At 36.8% G+C, this 14,693-nt stretch overlaps 1 protein-coding gene and 1 non-coding gene across 4 annotated transcripts in view; both read right to left on the minus strand.

The window, feature by feature from the left end:
• REL (REL proto-oncogene, NF-kB subunit) overlaps positions 1-14,693 on the minus strand; it is a 50,470-nt gene that overhangs the window by 10,220 nt on the left and 25,557 nt on the right. Inside the window, exons 5-10 of one of the 3 annotated variants that reach the window (XM_034953207.3) lie at positions 4,643-4,783; positions 3,362-3,466; positions 3,050-3,262; positions 1,555-1,623; positions 1,186-1,281; positions 1,022-1,090 (exon numbers count right to left, since the gene is read on the minus strand). In XM_034953207.3, the coding sequence (XP_034809098.2) occupies positions 1,022-1,090; positions 1,186-1,281; positions 1,555-1,623; positions 3,050-3,262; positions 3,362-3,466; positions 4,643-4,783 (693 nt within the window). The remainder of the gene's footprint in view (positions 1-1,021; positions 1,091-1,185; positions 1,282-1,554; positions 1,624-3,049; positions 3,263-3,361; positions 3,467-4,642; positions 4,784-14,693) is intronic. The other 2 variants (XM_003830863.5, XM_034953208.3) reach the window with 2 other exon arrangements.
• On the minus strand, positions 10,222-10,361 carry LOC112439035 (U4 spliceosomal RNA). Its single transcript, XR_003027332.1, has one exon. It is a non-coding gene; the product is annotated as a U4 spliceosomal RNA (small nuclear RNA).

Genomic DNA, 14,693 nt, shown 5'->3' on the forward strand with positions numbered 1-14,693 from the left:
AAAATGTCAAGGAAACCAATGTAACATTTCAAATAAAAAAATGTAAAAAGCACTAAAATTATTACACGAATCCAAAATGAAATTGTGTAACATATATACCGTTTTACAAATACAGGTAAAATGATTTTGGCAAGTTACTTTGGCATATGTAATTTCACTTCAATTAAATACGAAAATCTAGCTTCTGAGGCTCTATAAAGGTATTTTTGAAAACTAAAAGATAAATATTAGAATTACAATTAATGGGATTCCAAATAGCCAAAATCATCTCTTACTCTTCACTTTTAGGAGAAAATGGAAGGATGGAGAAAACACTCATTAGGGATAAGAAAATACACATAACTTTTAAGATATATTACAACAGAACCCTAAGAGACTATAAAATTCACAGTCAGAAAAAAATTACAGAAAAAATTAATTCTGTATCTATTTACATATTATACAAATGCTTTACAAACTAAACCAGGAAAAAGCAATGATTTAAGAATGTACATGGGGGAAAAAAGACTTCTAATTAGCCCTTGGTTGAATTACCTAAACAAGGGATTGGCAATTTTTTTTTCTTTAAAAAGTCAGATTGTAAATATTTTAGGCTTTGTGAGCTATATACAGCCTCTGTTGGAACTATTCAACCCTGTTGCCATAGTGTTAAAAAAAAAAAAAAGCAGTTTAGAGATAATATTTAATCAAATATTCATGGCCGTGTTCCAGTAAAATTTTATTTATAAAAACAGGTAACTAACCAAATCAGTAACATTTTTTCATAACGCAATGTAATTAATAAAATTGCTACCATATGAACAACATGTAATTTCTTGAACAATAAATCCCAAAAACATAATCAGTTTCTAACACAACCTTCAGAAGCCATGCTTAATTCATTCTATACTGAAAGCATGAAAAATCTGGAGAGAAAATTTTCAAAGAAGCAGTTATTCATTCCTAAAAATAGAATTCCAATATATTGTGCAAAGTACTGGTCTTTCTGATCACAAGAAATATGCTATAGGAAATAAAATACCTTTTTTGAAGTATCTTCCTTCTCCAATTGAACCGAGGAGACCAGGTCTTGGTCTCTCAGGAAAATTAACTGTTAGGATAAAGTTTTTCCATTATTAAATGTCATTTGAAAAATAACATTATCAGTTAAAATCTGAAAAATTGGCCGGGCGTGGTGGCTCCCACCTGTAATCCCAGCACTTTGGGAGGCCAAGGTGGGTGGATCACCTGATGTCAGGAGTTCAAGACCATCCTGGTCAACATGGCGAAACCCTGTTTCTACTAAAAATACAAAAATTAGCCGGGTGTGGTGGCACATGCCTGTAATCTCAGCTACCCAGGAGGCTGAGGCAGGAGAATTGTTGAACGTGGGGGGCAGAGGTTGCAGTGAGTTGAGATTGCCCTACTGCACTCCAGCCTGGGTGACAGAGAGAGATGCTATCTCAAAAAACAAACAAACAACAAAACAAAACAAAAATAATAAAATTTGAAAAACTGAATAAAGTAAATAAAACAAAACCTATTTAAATATGAATCGATCCAAACTATTCTTACCGTGATCCTGGCACAGTTTCTGGAAAAGCAGAGTTGTCTTTTGTTTCTTTGCTTTATTGCCGTAAGTATCTGATTAGAAAGAAACCAGGAAAGCAGATAAAAAATTATAGGATTGTATCCTCTCCTTTAATAAACAAATATTTTATTCACATATAGAAAATGTTTTCAATAAATATGTATGTAAGTTGGATTTAATAAGTATTACAGAATATGTCCCAAATCAGTAGTATCAGTAGAAAAGGATATTTTTCTCTTAGTAAAAAATTGTTTAAAGTAATCTCAGCACTTTGGGAGGCTGAGGCAGGTGGATCACTTGAGCGCAGGAGTTTGAGGCCAACCTAAGCAACATGACAAAACCCTGTCTCCATAAAAAAACAGAAAAATTGGCCAGGCGCAGTGGCTCATACCTGCAATCCCAGCACTTTGGGAGGCTGAGGTGGGTGAATCACCTGAGGTCAGGGGTTTGAGACCAGCCTGGCCAACATGGTGAAACCCCATCTCTACTAAAAATACAAAATGAGTCGGGTGTGGTGGCGCATGCCTGTAGTCCCAGCTACTTGGGAGGCTGAGACAGGAGAATTTGTTGAACCCAGGAGGCAGAAGCTGCAGTGAGCCAGGATTGTGCCACTGTACTCCAGCCTGGGCAAGACACAGCGAGACTCCATCTCAAAAACAAAAAAACAAAAAAACCGCACAAAAATTAGCCAAGTGTGGTGGTGCGCACCTATAGTCCCAGGTACTCACGAGGCTGAGGTGGGATGATCACCTGAGCCCAGGAGGCTGAGGCTCTGGTGAGCCACGATCATGCCACTGTACTCCAGCTTGAGTGACAGAGTGAGACCCTGTCTCAAAAAAAACCCAAAACAAGCTGTTTAAAATATTCATCTTGTTTTCTTATCACACAAGTCAATAATCTCAACTAATGCAATAAGGTTTGATAAGAAACCAATATAGAGACTACTCTCTGAGTGGTAAGTGCACAAAGACTAAAACAGACCTTCAAAAATAAAATAGAAATTTTAGTAAGCAGTTTAGATACTTTGAAATTATTCCATACTAATCAAACCTCTTCTTGAAGAAAGAGATGCAGAGACCAGCCTAGCCAACATGGTGAAACCCTGTCTCTACTAAAAATACAAAAGTAGTAGCCCAGCGTGGTGGCACGTGCCTATAGTCCCAGCTACTCAGGAGGCTGAGGCAGAAGAATCGCTTGAACCCGGGAGGCGGAGGTTACAGTGAGCTAAGATTGCGCCACTGCACTCTAGCGTGGTTGACAGTGAGACTCTGTCTCAAAAACAAAACAAAACAAAACAAAAAACAACCCAACAAATAAAGAGATGCAAAGAGCATAAAGAAAAAACCAACAGAAAGCTTCCAGGAAAAGAAACATAAATTATGAATATACATAACTGTACTCAAATGAATATTACAAGAAGATGTTATTAGCAGGACCACTTCAAGAAATATATAAATTATTACCAGCAAAATGTCATACCTTTTTCATCTGGCAGATATCTAAAATCCATAGATTCACTAACTTCCTGGTCAGAAGGTCTCCGCAACTGCATTTTTACTGTTACGGGTTCTGTGATAGCTTTGCAATATGGTGGAGTTTTGAAAACAATGGCTACTTGACGGTGTACATCAGCTTGTGAAAAGATGCCTTTTGCTTCCCAATCGTTCAACACAAAACGAACTTCTATGTCATCTAGTCAATAAGAAACCAAAAAAAAAAAAAATGGGAAAACAAAGTAACTGCATCTATTAATCTAAAATTTATTCTAAATTCAATGAAATAAATAAATACCTTTCTGAACTTTGTCACAAAGTAGAAATATTTCATCTCCTCCTCTGACACTTCCACAATTCTTGTTTACACGACAAATCCTTAATTCTGCAGTATTTGGAGCACCTAAATATAAAGGATTTTCAAAAAAATGAGTTACTACCTTAGTAATATTTTATTTCTTTTTGCAGGGAAGAATTTGAGGAAAAGCATTCACAGAATAAAAGTTTTAGTGTATAGATAAATGACACTAAATACATTAATCATCTATTTATCTGTCCACTTCCTTTCTAACTGCTTTACTTTAGACTTTGTGGCTTCATTTCTAGGTAATGACATATTCTCTAATTACATCTCCCTGCTTCTAAATTCTGATTCCGCCAATCAATCCTACCCACTGTCACCAGATTAATCTTCATAAATCATGACCACATCCCCATGGCAATACAATTTTCCCTATGGCAATACATCTCCCTATGGCAATACAACTTTCATGCTTCCTTTATAGCCCTAAGTCTCTCTATCCTTCCACGCATAAAACAGGTATATCATACACCATTGGTGGACGTATATATAAGTCTATGTACACACACACACACACATACACACACACACACACACACACACACATACACACACACACACAGTATTTTGGGGGAAAGTTTCATAATCTTTCAAAATGAGATATATCCATATCCTTTGAGCCAGCATTTGCCATGCAGTGAGCCATGACTGCACCATTGCACTCCAGCCTGGGTGACAGAGTGAGACCCTGTCTCCAAAAAAAAAAAAAAACCAATAATAAAAAAAAAATCCAAGAATATGTATTGCAGTACAGTTTGCTAGGGCAAAAAGAAAAAATGAGAAAAGAAACAAACCAAATGCCTTGTAAGAGGGTAATTAATAAAATTATGATATAACTACATAATAAAATATGCTGCTACTGAAAAGAATAAGGTGATTAAAAGGAAAATGTCCAAGATATATGGTAAGAAGAAAGTTAGTTTTTAAAACAATCATCACTTATGATTTTAAGTTGCCAAAATTGTACTGTGTCAAAAATGATGATGATGACAATGTATCTGTGTATATACAGGAAGAAGAAACTGGTAAAATATGCACCTAAGGATAGTGATTATCTCTGGAGGATGAGATTAGAGAAGATTTCCTTTCTGTTATATATTTCTCTAATGTCTGGAAGTTTTCCTATCATGAATATATTGTTTTCCTAATTACGAAAATAATTTTAAGAATTAAACTATTACAAAAAAGACTACAAATATAAGAAAATGAAGTACTTACGGTTGTCATAAATTGGGTTCGAGACAACAGGAGGAAGAGCAGTCGTCAAATTACCATGTTCATCAGGGAGAAAAACTTGAAAACATAGTCTCACCACATTGAGGTCACAATCTTCAATATCATTCAGCTGTTTTTCAGGGACTGAATAGAAAAAAAAAAAATTAAAAATGTAATAGTCACATAGACCTAAAGACTTGCTAGGTCCTCCTCCCTGCCCATTATAGCCAATAACCTTGAATAGCATCCAAATATGTATGAATAAAAATAGAACAGTATACAATCTCAAGAATGCCTTTTATCATTCTTATCAAGTAGTCACTATCTAACAGTATTTGATAAATTATAGCCATGTTCAGGAAGTAACTATCCCCTCACCTGGGATTTAAAGCAAAATCCCAAGTTGACATTAATAACAAATCAAAGTTTTAAAAAATAGTTGCAGGTTTGTACACAACAAAGAATGGCATTTACGCATTCATTCAACAAATATGTATTTGGTCCAGTTGTTGTGTTACGGACTCTGTAAATTATCTCCTAAATCTGTACAAGAATTACTTTCATCCCCATTTTACAAACGAGGAACTGAGTTTAGTTCGTTTTTTTGACATGGGGGTCTCACTGTGTTGCCCAGGCTGGAGTGCAGTGATGCGATTTTGGCTCACCTCAACCTCCGCCTCCCAGGCTCAAGTGATCTTCCCATCTCAGCCTCCTGAGTAGCTGGGACTACAGGCACATGCCACCACGCCCAGCTAATTTTTCTATTTTTTTGTAGAGATGGGGTTTCACTATGTTGCCCAGGGTGGTCTCAAACTCCCAGGCTCAAGTGATCCACCCACCTTGGCCTCCCAAAGTGTTGGGATTATGGGCGTGAGCCACTGAGCCTGGCCTGGAACTGACTGTAAAGAGATGAATTACTTGCCCAAAGTTTCACAGTGACAGGGTGGAAATGTGAACTCAAGTCATTAAATTTAGAGCCTATGCTTTTAAAAATTGAAATCTATTAGAAAATTGTACATGTGTTGTACATAAAAATGACATACACAAGAGTATCTACTAAATGTGGATCAACATTTTAAGGATGAAATACCAAGAAACAAAAAAATGTTAAGATAGCTAGTTTCCGTAAGAAATTTTATGTGCAAACTTAAAAAATGTTTTAATTAAAAATTTTACAGTTCTATAAAACTAGAAAAGCTCATGATAGAATATAGTATAATAGTTTGTTAAATTAGTATTTGAACCAGAAATCCAGTTCCAAAAGAAAATATTGCCTTTTCAAATGCCATAAGCTATAGCAATAAGTCATATTTTTAAAAAGCAAGACATGCACATTATTTACATAACAATTTTACTTTGCAAAGTATTAAATTTTGAAACACTAAATTTAGAAACATAGTTAAGCCCAAATTCCTTATTTTACAGGCAATAACTAATAAAAATGATAATGTATTTTGTACTGTTTTTATTTAATGACATTGAGAGTCTACTTAGCTAATACAACATTTATAAGCATCCCAGTATTAGCATTCTTATGCTTAATCTTTGAAACAGTGCATAAAAACACATCTGTACTCTGTACAACTGAAAGGTCAAAATGTTATGATACCAACACTTGTGTTACAGCAGCATACTCTACTGGCACTATTGTGTAGGCAATATGAGAGCTACCTCTTCAAAATCCATTTTTACAGCATTATAAATGTAGCATTCAAGATATTAGTGTCTCTCAATTGCAAAGATGAGTAATCAATATGCAAAAAAGATAAATTTGTAGCTAGATGTTCCTGGTAAGTTTAAAAACAAACCTATGTGAACTCTGTGAATGGATAAACAAAGTGTGGTATAGACCTACAATGGAATAAACTCAGCAATAAAAGAGAACAAACTGGCCAGGCGTGGTGGCTCACACCTGTAATCCCAGCACTTTGGGAGGCCGAGGTGGGTGGATCATGAGGTTGGGAGATCGAGACCATCCTGGCTAACACGGTGAAACCCCGCCTCAACTAAAAATACAAAAAATTAGCCAGGCGTGGTGGCGGGCGCCTATAATCCCAGCTACTTGGGAGGCTGAGGCAGGAGAATGATGAACCCGAGAGGCAGAGCTTGCAGTGAGCCGAAATCGTGCCACTGCACTCCAGCCTGGGCGACAGAGCAAGACTCCATCTCAAAAAAAAAAAAAAAAAAAAAAAAACAAGCTATGGGTATACACTCCCAAATGAATGTATCTCAAAACCATGTTGAGCAAAAGAAACCAGATACAAAAGTATACTGTATGCTTCCATTTACATGCAGTTTTAGAAAAGATTAATCTCCAGTGACAGAAGGCAGATTAGTAATTGCCTGAGGCAGAGGCAGGGTAGGGAACTGAGCTAGAAGGGGACCAGGGAAATTTTAGGGGGTGATGGAAATGTTCCATAGCTTGATTGTGGTTATGTAGCAGGATATATTCGGGTAGATTTTATTGTATCTCAATAAGTTTATTTTAAATATTTTAAAATGGCACATAAAAGAAAAATAAACAAACTGGTCAATAAGCCAAAGTTCAAAAACATTTAGTCACATAATAGTTCTACTACAGGGAAGAAATTCTACTTAACTTCTAAAAAAAAATCACTGTTCATGAGATTTTGCTTTGAATCTTCTCAATGTGTGGAAATACAATTACTACTGCATCAGAATTACTTTCATCTCTGCACAACATGGTTAAAAACTACTGACAGGCAAGAATCATGACAGATACCCGTTTTTATCCAATGCAAGATTCAGTGTAAGGCTGAAACCCCAGCTCAAAGCTTCTTTTCTATAAAGCCTAACTTCATCCTCTGCAATGGAAGGAATATTTCTCCTCTCTAAATCAGTGCAAGACTTGACCTATACCTTTCTTATGCCCTTAAAAGTTTTAAAATCTTACATGATAATCATTTATGTATGCCTCTTCTATCCTATTAGACAAAGTTTCAAATGAAGTCAGAAGGGATGTCTGATGTATCTCCACTAGGTGTTGAACCTAGTAGTGATATTTATTATACATTTTCTCAATTAACATAAATGACTGAAGAATTACTTAAAGGCCTATTGAACAACCAAACATTTAGATACTTTTACAAGTTACTGAAGAAAGCATAAAGTAAACGTTAATAAAAAGAAGTTCTACTTTGGTAATGATAGATGATAATCTGTAAACTGACCAATTCAACCATGAGAATAAAGTGGACAAAATATGAAACAAAATTTCTCTAATGACATTAGAGAGCTAACAAGGTCATGAAAAATCATGCAACCAAGATATGAGAGAAGAAAACCCACAGTTCAGAATGAGAGGCCACTTTTATCTGAATATAGCCTGACAATTTTCTAAGAGATGGTTAAGAAGATTGAGATGAACTCTCAATAAACTATAGGGAAAAAATAAAGGAGTTGAGAGTTTGCCAAGGATGTGGGATCTGATAAATACCCAAGGCTTTGGGGGATTTGAGGTCTGGAAGAGCTATACCCTAGGAGTAAGGGTGAACTGGAAACATATCAGATTTCAGGGATGAAAGCCCAACTTCAAATAACCTAAATCATTCACTGATTTTAGGTGACCTGGGATTGCTAGTGTACCCGGCCACTAGCCAGAAGAAAATTTTCTGCAGGGAGATAATATTGTAGGCCTAAAATCTTTACTCTTTTTCACAGAAAATGACTGGTATTTTATCTTAAATAACCACACATATGAGGAGGCAAAATAAAAAAAATTTTTTTTTAAAAAAGAAAGCAACAGGCCATAAAAACATACCACAAAGGATCCAAATAATGAAGTTTTCAGACATATAATTTAAAGTAACTATACTTAATATATTCAAGGAATTAAGATTGAGAGTTTACTGGAGAACTTGAAACTGAAAAAAAGGAATCAAATTCTAGAACTGAAAAATATAATAAATTGAAATTAAGAATATAATAAAATTTATCAAAAGTTTTATAGAAAACACTTTGTGTCTTGTCTTTTTATACCTCAAGGATTAAAATGTTTACCAACATAGTCTACCAAAAGTTTTTAAAATGTTGATTCACTTTTAAAGCCTTTAATCCATCTTCAGCTGATATTTGTATATGATGTAAGGCAGGGAATCCGACTTAATTAAATAACTATTTTTTTTCAAGCTTCATTTCTCAAACATTTCCTCCTTTCCTCTTGATATGACATGCCACCTCTGTCATACACTAAAGTCGCATATTTCCTTAGCTCTGTTTCTGGGCTCTCAATTCTTTTTTCTTTTTTCAATAATTATACATTTTTATTTTATCTTATAAAAATTGGGTGAAAATGTAGATTTAAATTGACAAAACTGTGTATTGAACAGTTTTGTCTTTTATAGCTTAGAAGAAAGATTTTGGGCAAAAATGAAATCTCTCTTTTGGAAATGATTTATTTCTATTTTATAATACTTCTGAGCACTGTGGCAACTTCAGAAGATCTTTTATATTTTTAATTTCAAATCTGCTTATATACACAGTAAGTCTTCACTTAATGTCTTCTAGGATGATGTCTATAGGTTCTTGGAAATTGCAACTTCAAGTGAAACAACACCATAATAAAACCAATTTTACCATAGGCTAATCAATATAAATAAGAGTTAAGTTTCTACGGCAGACTATGGGTCACAAAAACATCACTAAATTTATAAGTAAAGACCAAAACACTTGCAATATTAAATATTGAAATAAATCTGAGCTATACATACATTTAAGAAAGATTAATAAAAACAAGTTAAGATAATGATTTACCCAATTATTCCAGTTCAGGGTCACAGGTGATTGGAGTCTCTTCGGGGCTCTCAATTCTACTCCAATGAGTCAATCTATCTATTCTTATCCCAATATGACACTGCCTTAATTAGTATTAATACTTCTATCTGATGAGGTCAATTTCTCCTCATTGTTCTTTTTCTATATTCTGTTCCTGTTTAGAATTATCACATTTAATATGGAGTTGCATTGAATCTACTTATCAATTGGGGGAAAATGACTTTTTTTTTTTTTTTGAGACAGTCTTGCTCTTTGCCCAGGCTGGAGTGCAGTGGCACGATCTCAGCTCACTGCAACCTCCGCCTCCCGGGTTCAAGTGATTCTCCTGCCTCAGCCTCCCGAGTAGCTGGGACTACAGGCCCGTGCCACCACGCCCAGCTAATTTTGTATTTTAAGTAGAGACGGGGTTTCATCATCTTGGCCAGGATGGTCTCAACCTCTTGACCTCGTGATCCGCCCGCCTCGGCCTCCCAAAGTGCTGGGATTACAGGTGTGAGCTACCATGCCCGGCCTGGGAAAATGACATTTTTACAATATTACTATTAGAGAACACAGAATACCTCTCCATTTATTTAAGTATTCTCTAAGATCTCATAATAAAATTTTATAATTTTCCCTAAAGAAATCTTATCATTTCTTTGATTTGTTTCTACATACTTCATATTTCCTGACAATATTTGTTTTAATGATGTTTTCCAGTTATTTGCTGCTGAGATATGGAAATATGACTGACTTTTATATATTAATTTTACATCCACTAACCCTTTTAAACTTTATTTTTTATTCAGTCTCCAAAAAGACTGTCAAAAATTGCCAATGCTGACTATACTGCAAGTCATGGCAGCAGGATATTAGGAAAAAGTTTTCAGTTAATAATAACCACTCCTAAGATAAACCTCACTTGGCTATACTGCCAATGCACAAAGCTCACTCTTTTAAACTTATCTGAATAATCCATTTATATATCTTTTGGGTTATCACTATAATAATTTCAAATAATTATAGTTTTATTTCCTCATTTTTCAATCCTATGCCTCTACTTTTTGGGGGGTCTTACTGTACACTGGCTACAATGCTCACTACTCTGGCTATGACCTTCACTACGATGTTGAATACAAGTGGTAAAAGTGTGCCTTGGTTTCTCATTCTTAACTTCAAAGCGAATGCTTCTGATATTTCTCTTATTTAGGATAATGCTTGCTGTAGGCTTTTTAATAGATACATATCATTCTATAATACAAAATGCAGTGTTTTATTCTGTAATGTCAAAATTGATACTCAGTTTTGTTTGTTTTGTTTGAGACAGAGTCTCACTCTGTTGCCCAGGTTAGAGTGCAGTGTTGTGATCTTGGCTCACTGCAGCCTCTGCCTCCAGGGTTCAAGAGATTCTAATGCCTCAGCCTCCCAAGCAACTAGGATTACAGGTATGCACCACCATGCCTGGCTAATTTTTGTATTTTTAGTAGAGACGGGGTTTCACCATGTTGGCCAGGGTGGTCTGGAACTCCCGACCTCAAGTGATCCGCCCACCTTGGGCCCCCAGTGTTGGGATTACAGGTGTGAGCGGCCGTGCCTGGCCTGATACTCAGTTTTAACATTTGCAGAAACTAACGGAAGGAAGCATGAGACCAATCGACTTCTCTCAAATTCCTCTTAAACTAGTTTAAAATTTCACTTTGTAGTTAGTCAAAATATAAGGTAATAACTGTTCTCCTGTTCTCCTTCCTTTTTATGTTTTTTTTTTTTTTTTTTTTTTTTTGAGATGGAGTCTCACTCTGTCACCCAGGCTGGAGTGCAGTGATGTGAGCTTGGCTCCCTGCAAGCTCCGCCTCCCGGGTTCACGCCATTCTCCTGCCTCAGCCTCTCGAGTAGCTGGGACTACAGGCGCCCGCCACCACGCCCGGCTAATTTTTTGTATTTTTAGTAGAGACGGAGTTTCACCCTGTTAGCCAGGATGGTCTTGATCTCCTGAACTCGTGATCTGCGCATCTCAGCCTCCCAAAGTGCTGGGATTACAGGTGTGAGCCACCGTGCCCAGCCCCTTCCTTTTTATGTTAAATGTTTAATCTACCTTTAGAAAGAAATATCACTCCTTTAACCCTAAAATCAGTAGGTGTGTAATGAGAATTTCATTCTTAACCAAGAAGATATTATCATGCTATATTTCTTTCACAAGCAGGAATTAAATTTTTAAAATCAATTATGATGTCTACTAGCTCTAGAAGTGTAACATTTCTAAAATTCTAATACTGTCAAACACTACTAAAATAAAAATAAATAACAAGGCAAAAATACACAGCATATGGAATAATAATTTTTTTTTTTTTGAGATGGAGTCTTGCTCTGTCGCCAGGCTGGAGTGCAGTGGCGCCATCTCAGCTGACTGCAACCTCCGCCTCCTGGTTCAAATGATTCTCCTCCTGCCTCAGCCTCCCAAGTAGCTAGGACTAGAGGTGCACGCCACCATGCCCAGCTAATTTTTGTATTTTTAGTAGAGATAGGGTTTCATTATGTTGGCCAGGATGGTCTATATCTCTTGACCTCGTGATCCACCCATCTCGGCCTCCCAAAGTGCTGGGATTACAGGCGTGAGCCACTGCACCCAGCCTGGAATAACAATTTTAAGAACTATGTCTCAGTCGGGCATGGTGGCTCATGCCTGTAATCTCAGCACTTTTGGAAACCGAGGCAGGAGGATCACTTGAGCCCAGGAGTTCAAGACCAGTCTGGGCAACATACGGAGACCCTGTCTCCACAAATAATAGAAAAAAAAAAAAATGAACTAAGTCTCACTTAAGGAAAAATATAAAATTTAGTTATAATTAATTTACATTTTTGTTACTTAAAAAGTATATAAAGTATCCTCTATGTATAATAATAAAAGTTGACATTTAAGTGTTCATGTGCCAGGCAAACAGTAAAGGTGCTAGAAGTATACTAGAAGTATATCATTAATTTACTCAACCTTTCAACATACTTATTGAGTATCTATTATGTGCTACCATAGTAAAGTGTTAGATACAAATTTGAAAAGACAATGCCTGACCTTAGTGAGATGAGTATCTGGATGAGAAATAGATACATAAACTAAAATTATATAATACAACATGAAAAATTTTATAATGGAAATATGCTCAAGGAATACTGAAAGCAAGAAAGTACACAAGTTCTGCCTAGGGTAATGAAAAAAAGGCTTCGAAAACTCTGACTGCAATAAAGAAAGGACAATGAAGTACACATGAGCCATTTTTTTCAAACTTTAAGTTTTCAGTTGTAAGGAAAGGCTTTTTCTTGTATTAGACCAGACTTTAGAGATAAGAGTCTATGTTAGACTACTTATTAAACTGTATTCCCTTTCAGACTACTAAGTAATGTAGTTTTCCCAAACTCAACTGTATAGCAGCCTTTTACTCTCATAACAACTCAAGATTCTCTACATGGGAAAATAGTAAACTACCTAATACAACTTAATTGCAAATTATTTATTGTCAAAATCAATTTTATTGCACAAAATTTAATATACAGTTTAGATATTCTATGGAGTTTAATTGCCGCATACTAGAAATCCTAATATTTCATTACCAAAGTACATAACTAGAAAATGATATATAATTACAAATTTATTTCAGCTTTTGCAGTTAAGAGTCCTCTACAAAGTCTAACTGCCACTCTTGTTCTAGCTAAGTAAACACTGTTAAAATCTGATATTGGAGTCCTTAATTAAATTCCTCACCCAATTTAGACTTTGGCATATATTAGACAATTTGAATAATCCTTTACTTGAAGCCTCAAATTTGACAGTATTAAACTGCTTTATGCCCTGTTTGCTAGAGACTGTTCCTTAGTTTTAAAGAACAAATGGCAAGAAAGATAAAGACCGGCCTTAAAACACACTAGTTGGGGAATCTATTGTGTGCAGGTAGGAAACTCAATAGCTCAAGGCACTTAGCTGAGAAGATAGAGATAACAGTAAAACAAATACATTGTTTAGGTGCCAAAGTGAAATGGAAACAAGATTCCATCACAGACCCTGTCCACAAGTAGCATGAAATTAATATTTTAAGAAAATTCCTGAAGAATCAAATGATCTAACAGATAACACAAAACTTTCAATGATTAATTGCTGAGTATACCGTATAATTAGGAAGATGTTATCTCAGACTTAAGAGAACTGAGAAGGCTTTCAGGGCATCTCAGGTAAGGAAAACAACTGTGATATTTTTGGTAGAAAAGTACAAATAAGGCGGGGCGTGGTGGCTCAAGCCTGTAATCCCAGCACTTTGGGAGGCCGAGGTGGACGGAACACGAGATCAGAAGACCGAGGCCATCCTGGCTAACATGGTGGAACCCTGTCTCTACTAAAAAATACAAAAAAATTAGCTGGGCATGGTGGCGGGCACCTGTAGTCCCAGCTACTCGGGAGGCTGAGGCAGGAGAATGGTGTGAACCTGGGAGACAGAGCTTGCAGTGAGCCGAGATCACGCCACTGCACTCCAGCCTGGGCAACAGAGCGAGACTCCGTAAAAAAAGAAAAGTACAAATACGACATGTTCGTCCATTTATTCTTTCAACCGTTTTAGTTTGTTTGTTTTTTTGAGACGGGGTCTCGCTGTCACCCAGGCTGAAGTGCAGTGGCACAATCTGGGCTCACTGCAACCCAGCCTGATGGGCTCAAGTGATCCTCCTACCTCAGCCTCTGGAGCAGGCTGGGACTTGCAGCACGCACCCATGCCCAGCCAATTTTTTGTACAGACGGGGTTTCACCACATTGCCCAGGCTGGTCTCGAACTAGACTCAAGTGATCCACCCATCTTGGCCTCCCCAAGGGCTGGGATTACAGGCATGAGCCACCGTGCCTGGCCCTTTCAACACATTTTAATTAAGCTTCTTTCATGTGCCAGAGATATATGGAAGACAGTCCTCATCCTCCAGAATTTCACGATTTAGTGAAGGAAAAACATGTAATCAAAGTTATAGCAAACCATATTAGAAATATGTACAGGTACTGGCTGGGTGCGGTGGCTCACGCCTGTAATCCCAGTACTCTGGGAGGCCGAGGTGGGCGGATCACCTGAGGTCAGGAGTTCAAGACCAGCCTGGCCATGGTGAAACCCCATCTCTACTAAAAATACAAAAAAAATTAGCCGGGCGTGGTGGCGCGTGCCTGTAGTCCCAGCTACTCAGAAGGCTGAGACAGGAGAATTGCTTGAACCTGGGAGGTGGAGGTTGCGGTAAGCCAAGATTGCACCATTGCACTCCA

The sequence above is a fragment of the Pan paniscus genome, chromosome 12 (genome assembly GCF_029289425.2).
Source record: "Pan paniscus chromosome 12, NHGRI_mPanPan1-v2.0_pri, whole genome shotgun sequence".
NCBI lineage: Eukaryota > Metazoa > Chordata > Mammalia > Primates > Hominidae > Pan > Pan paniscus.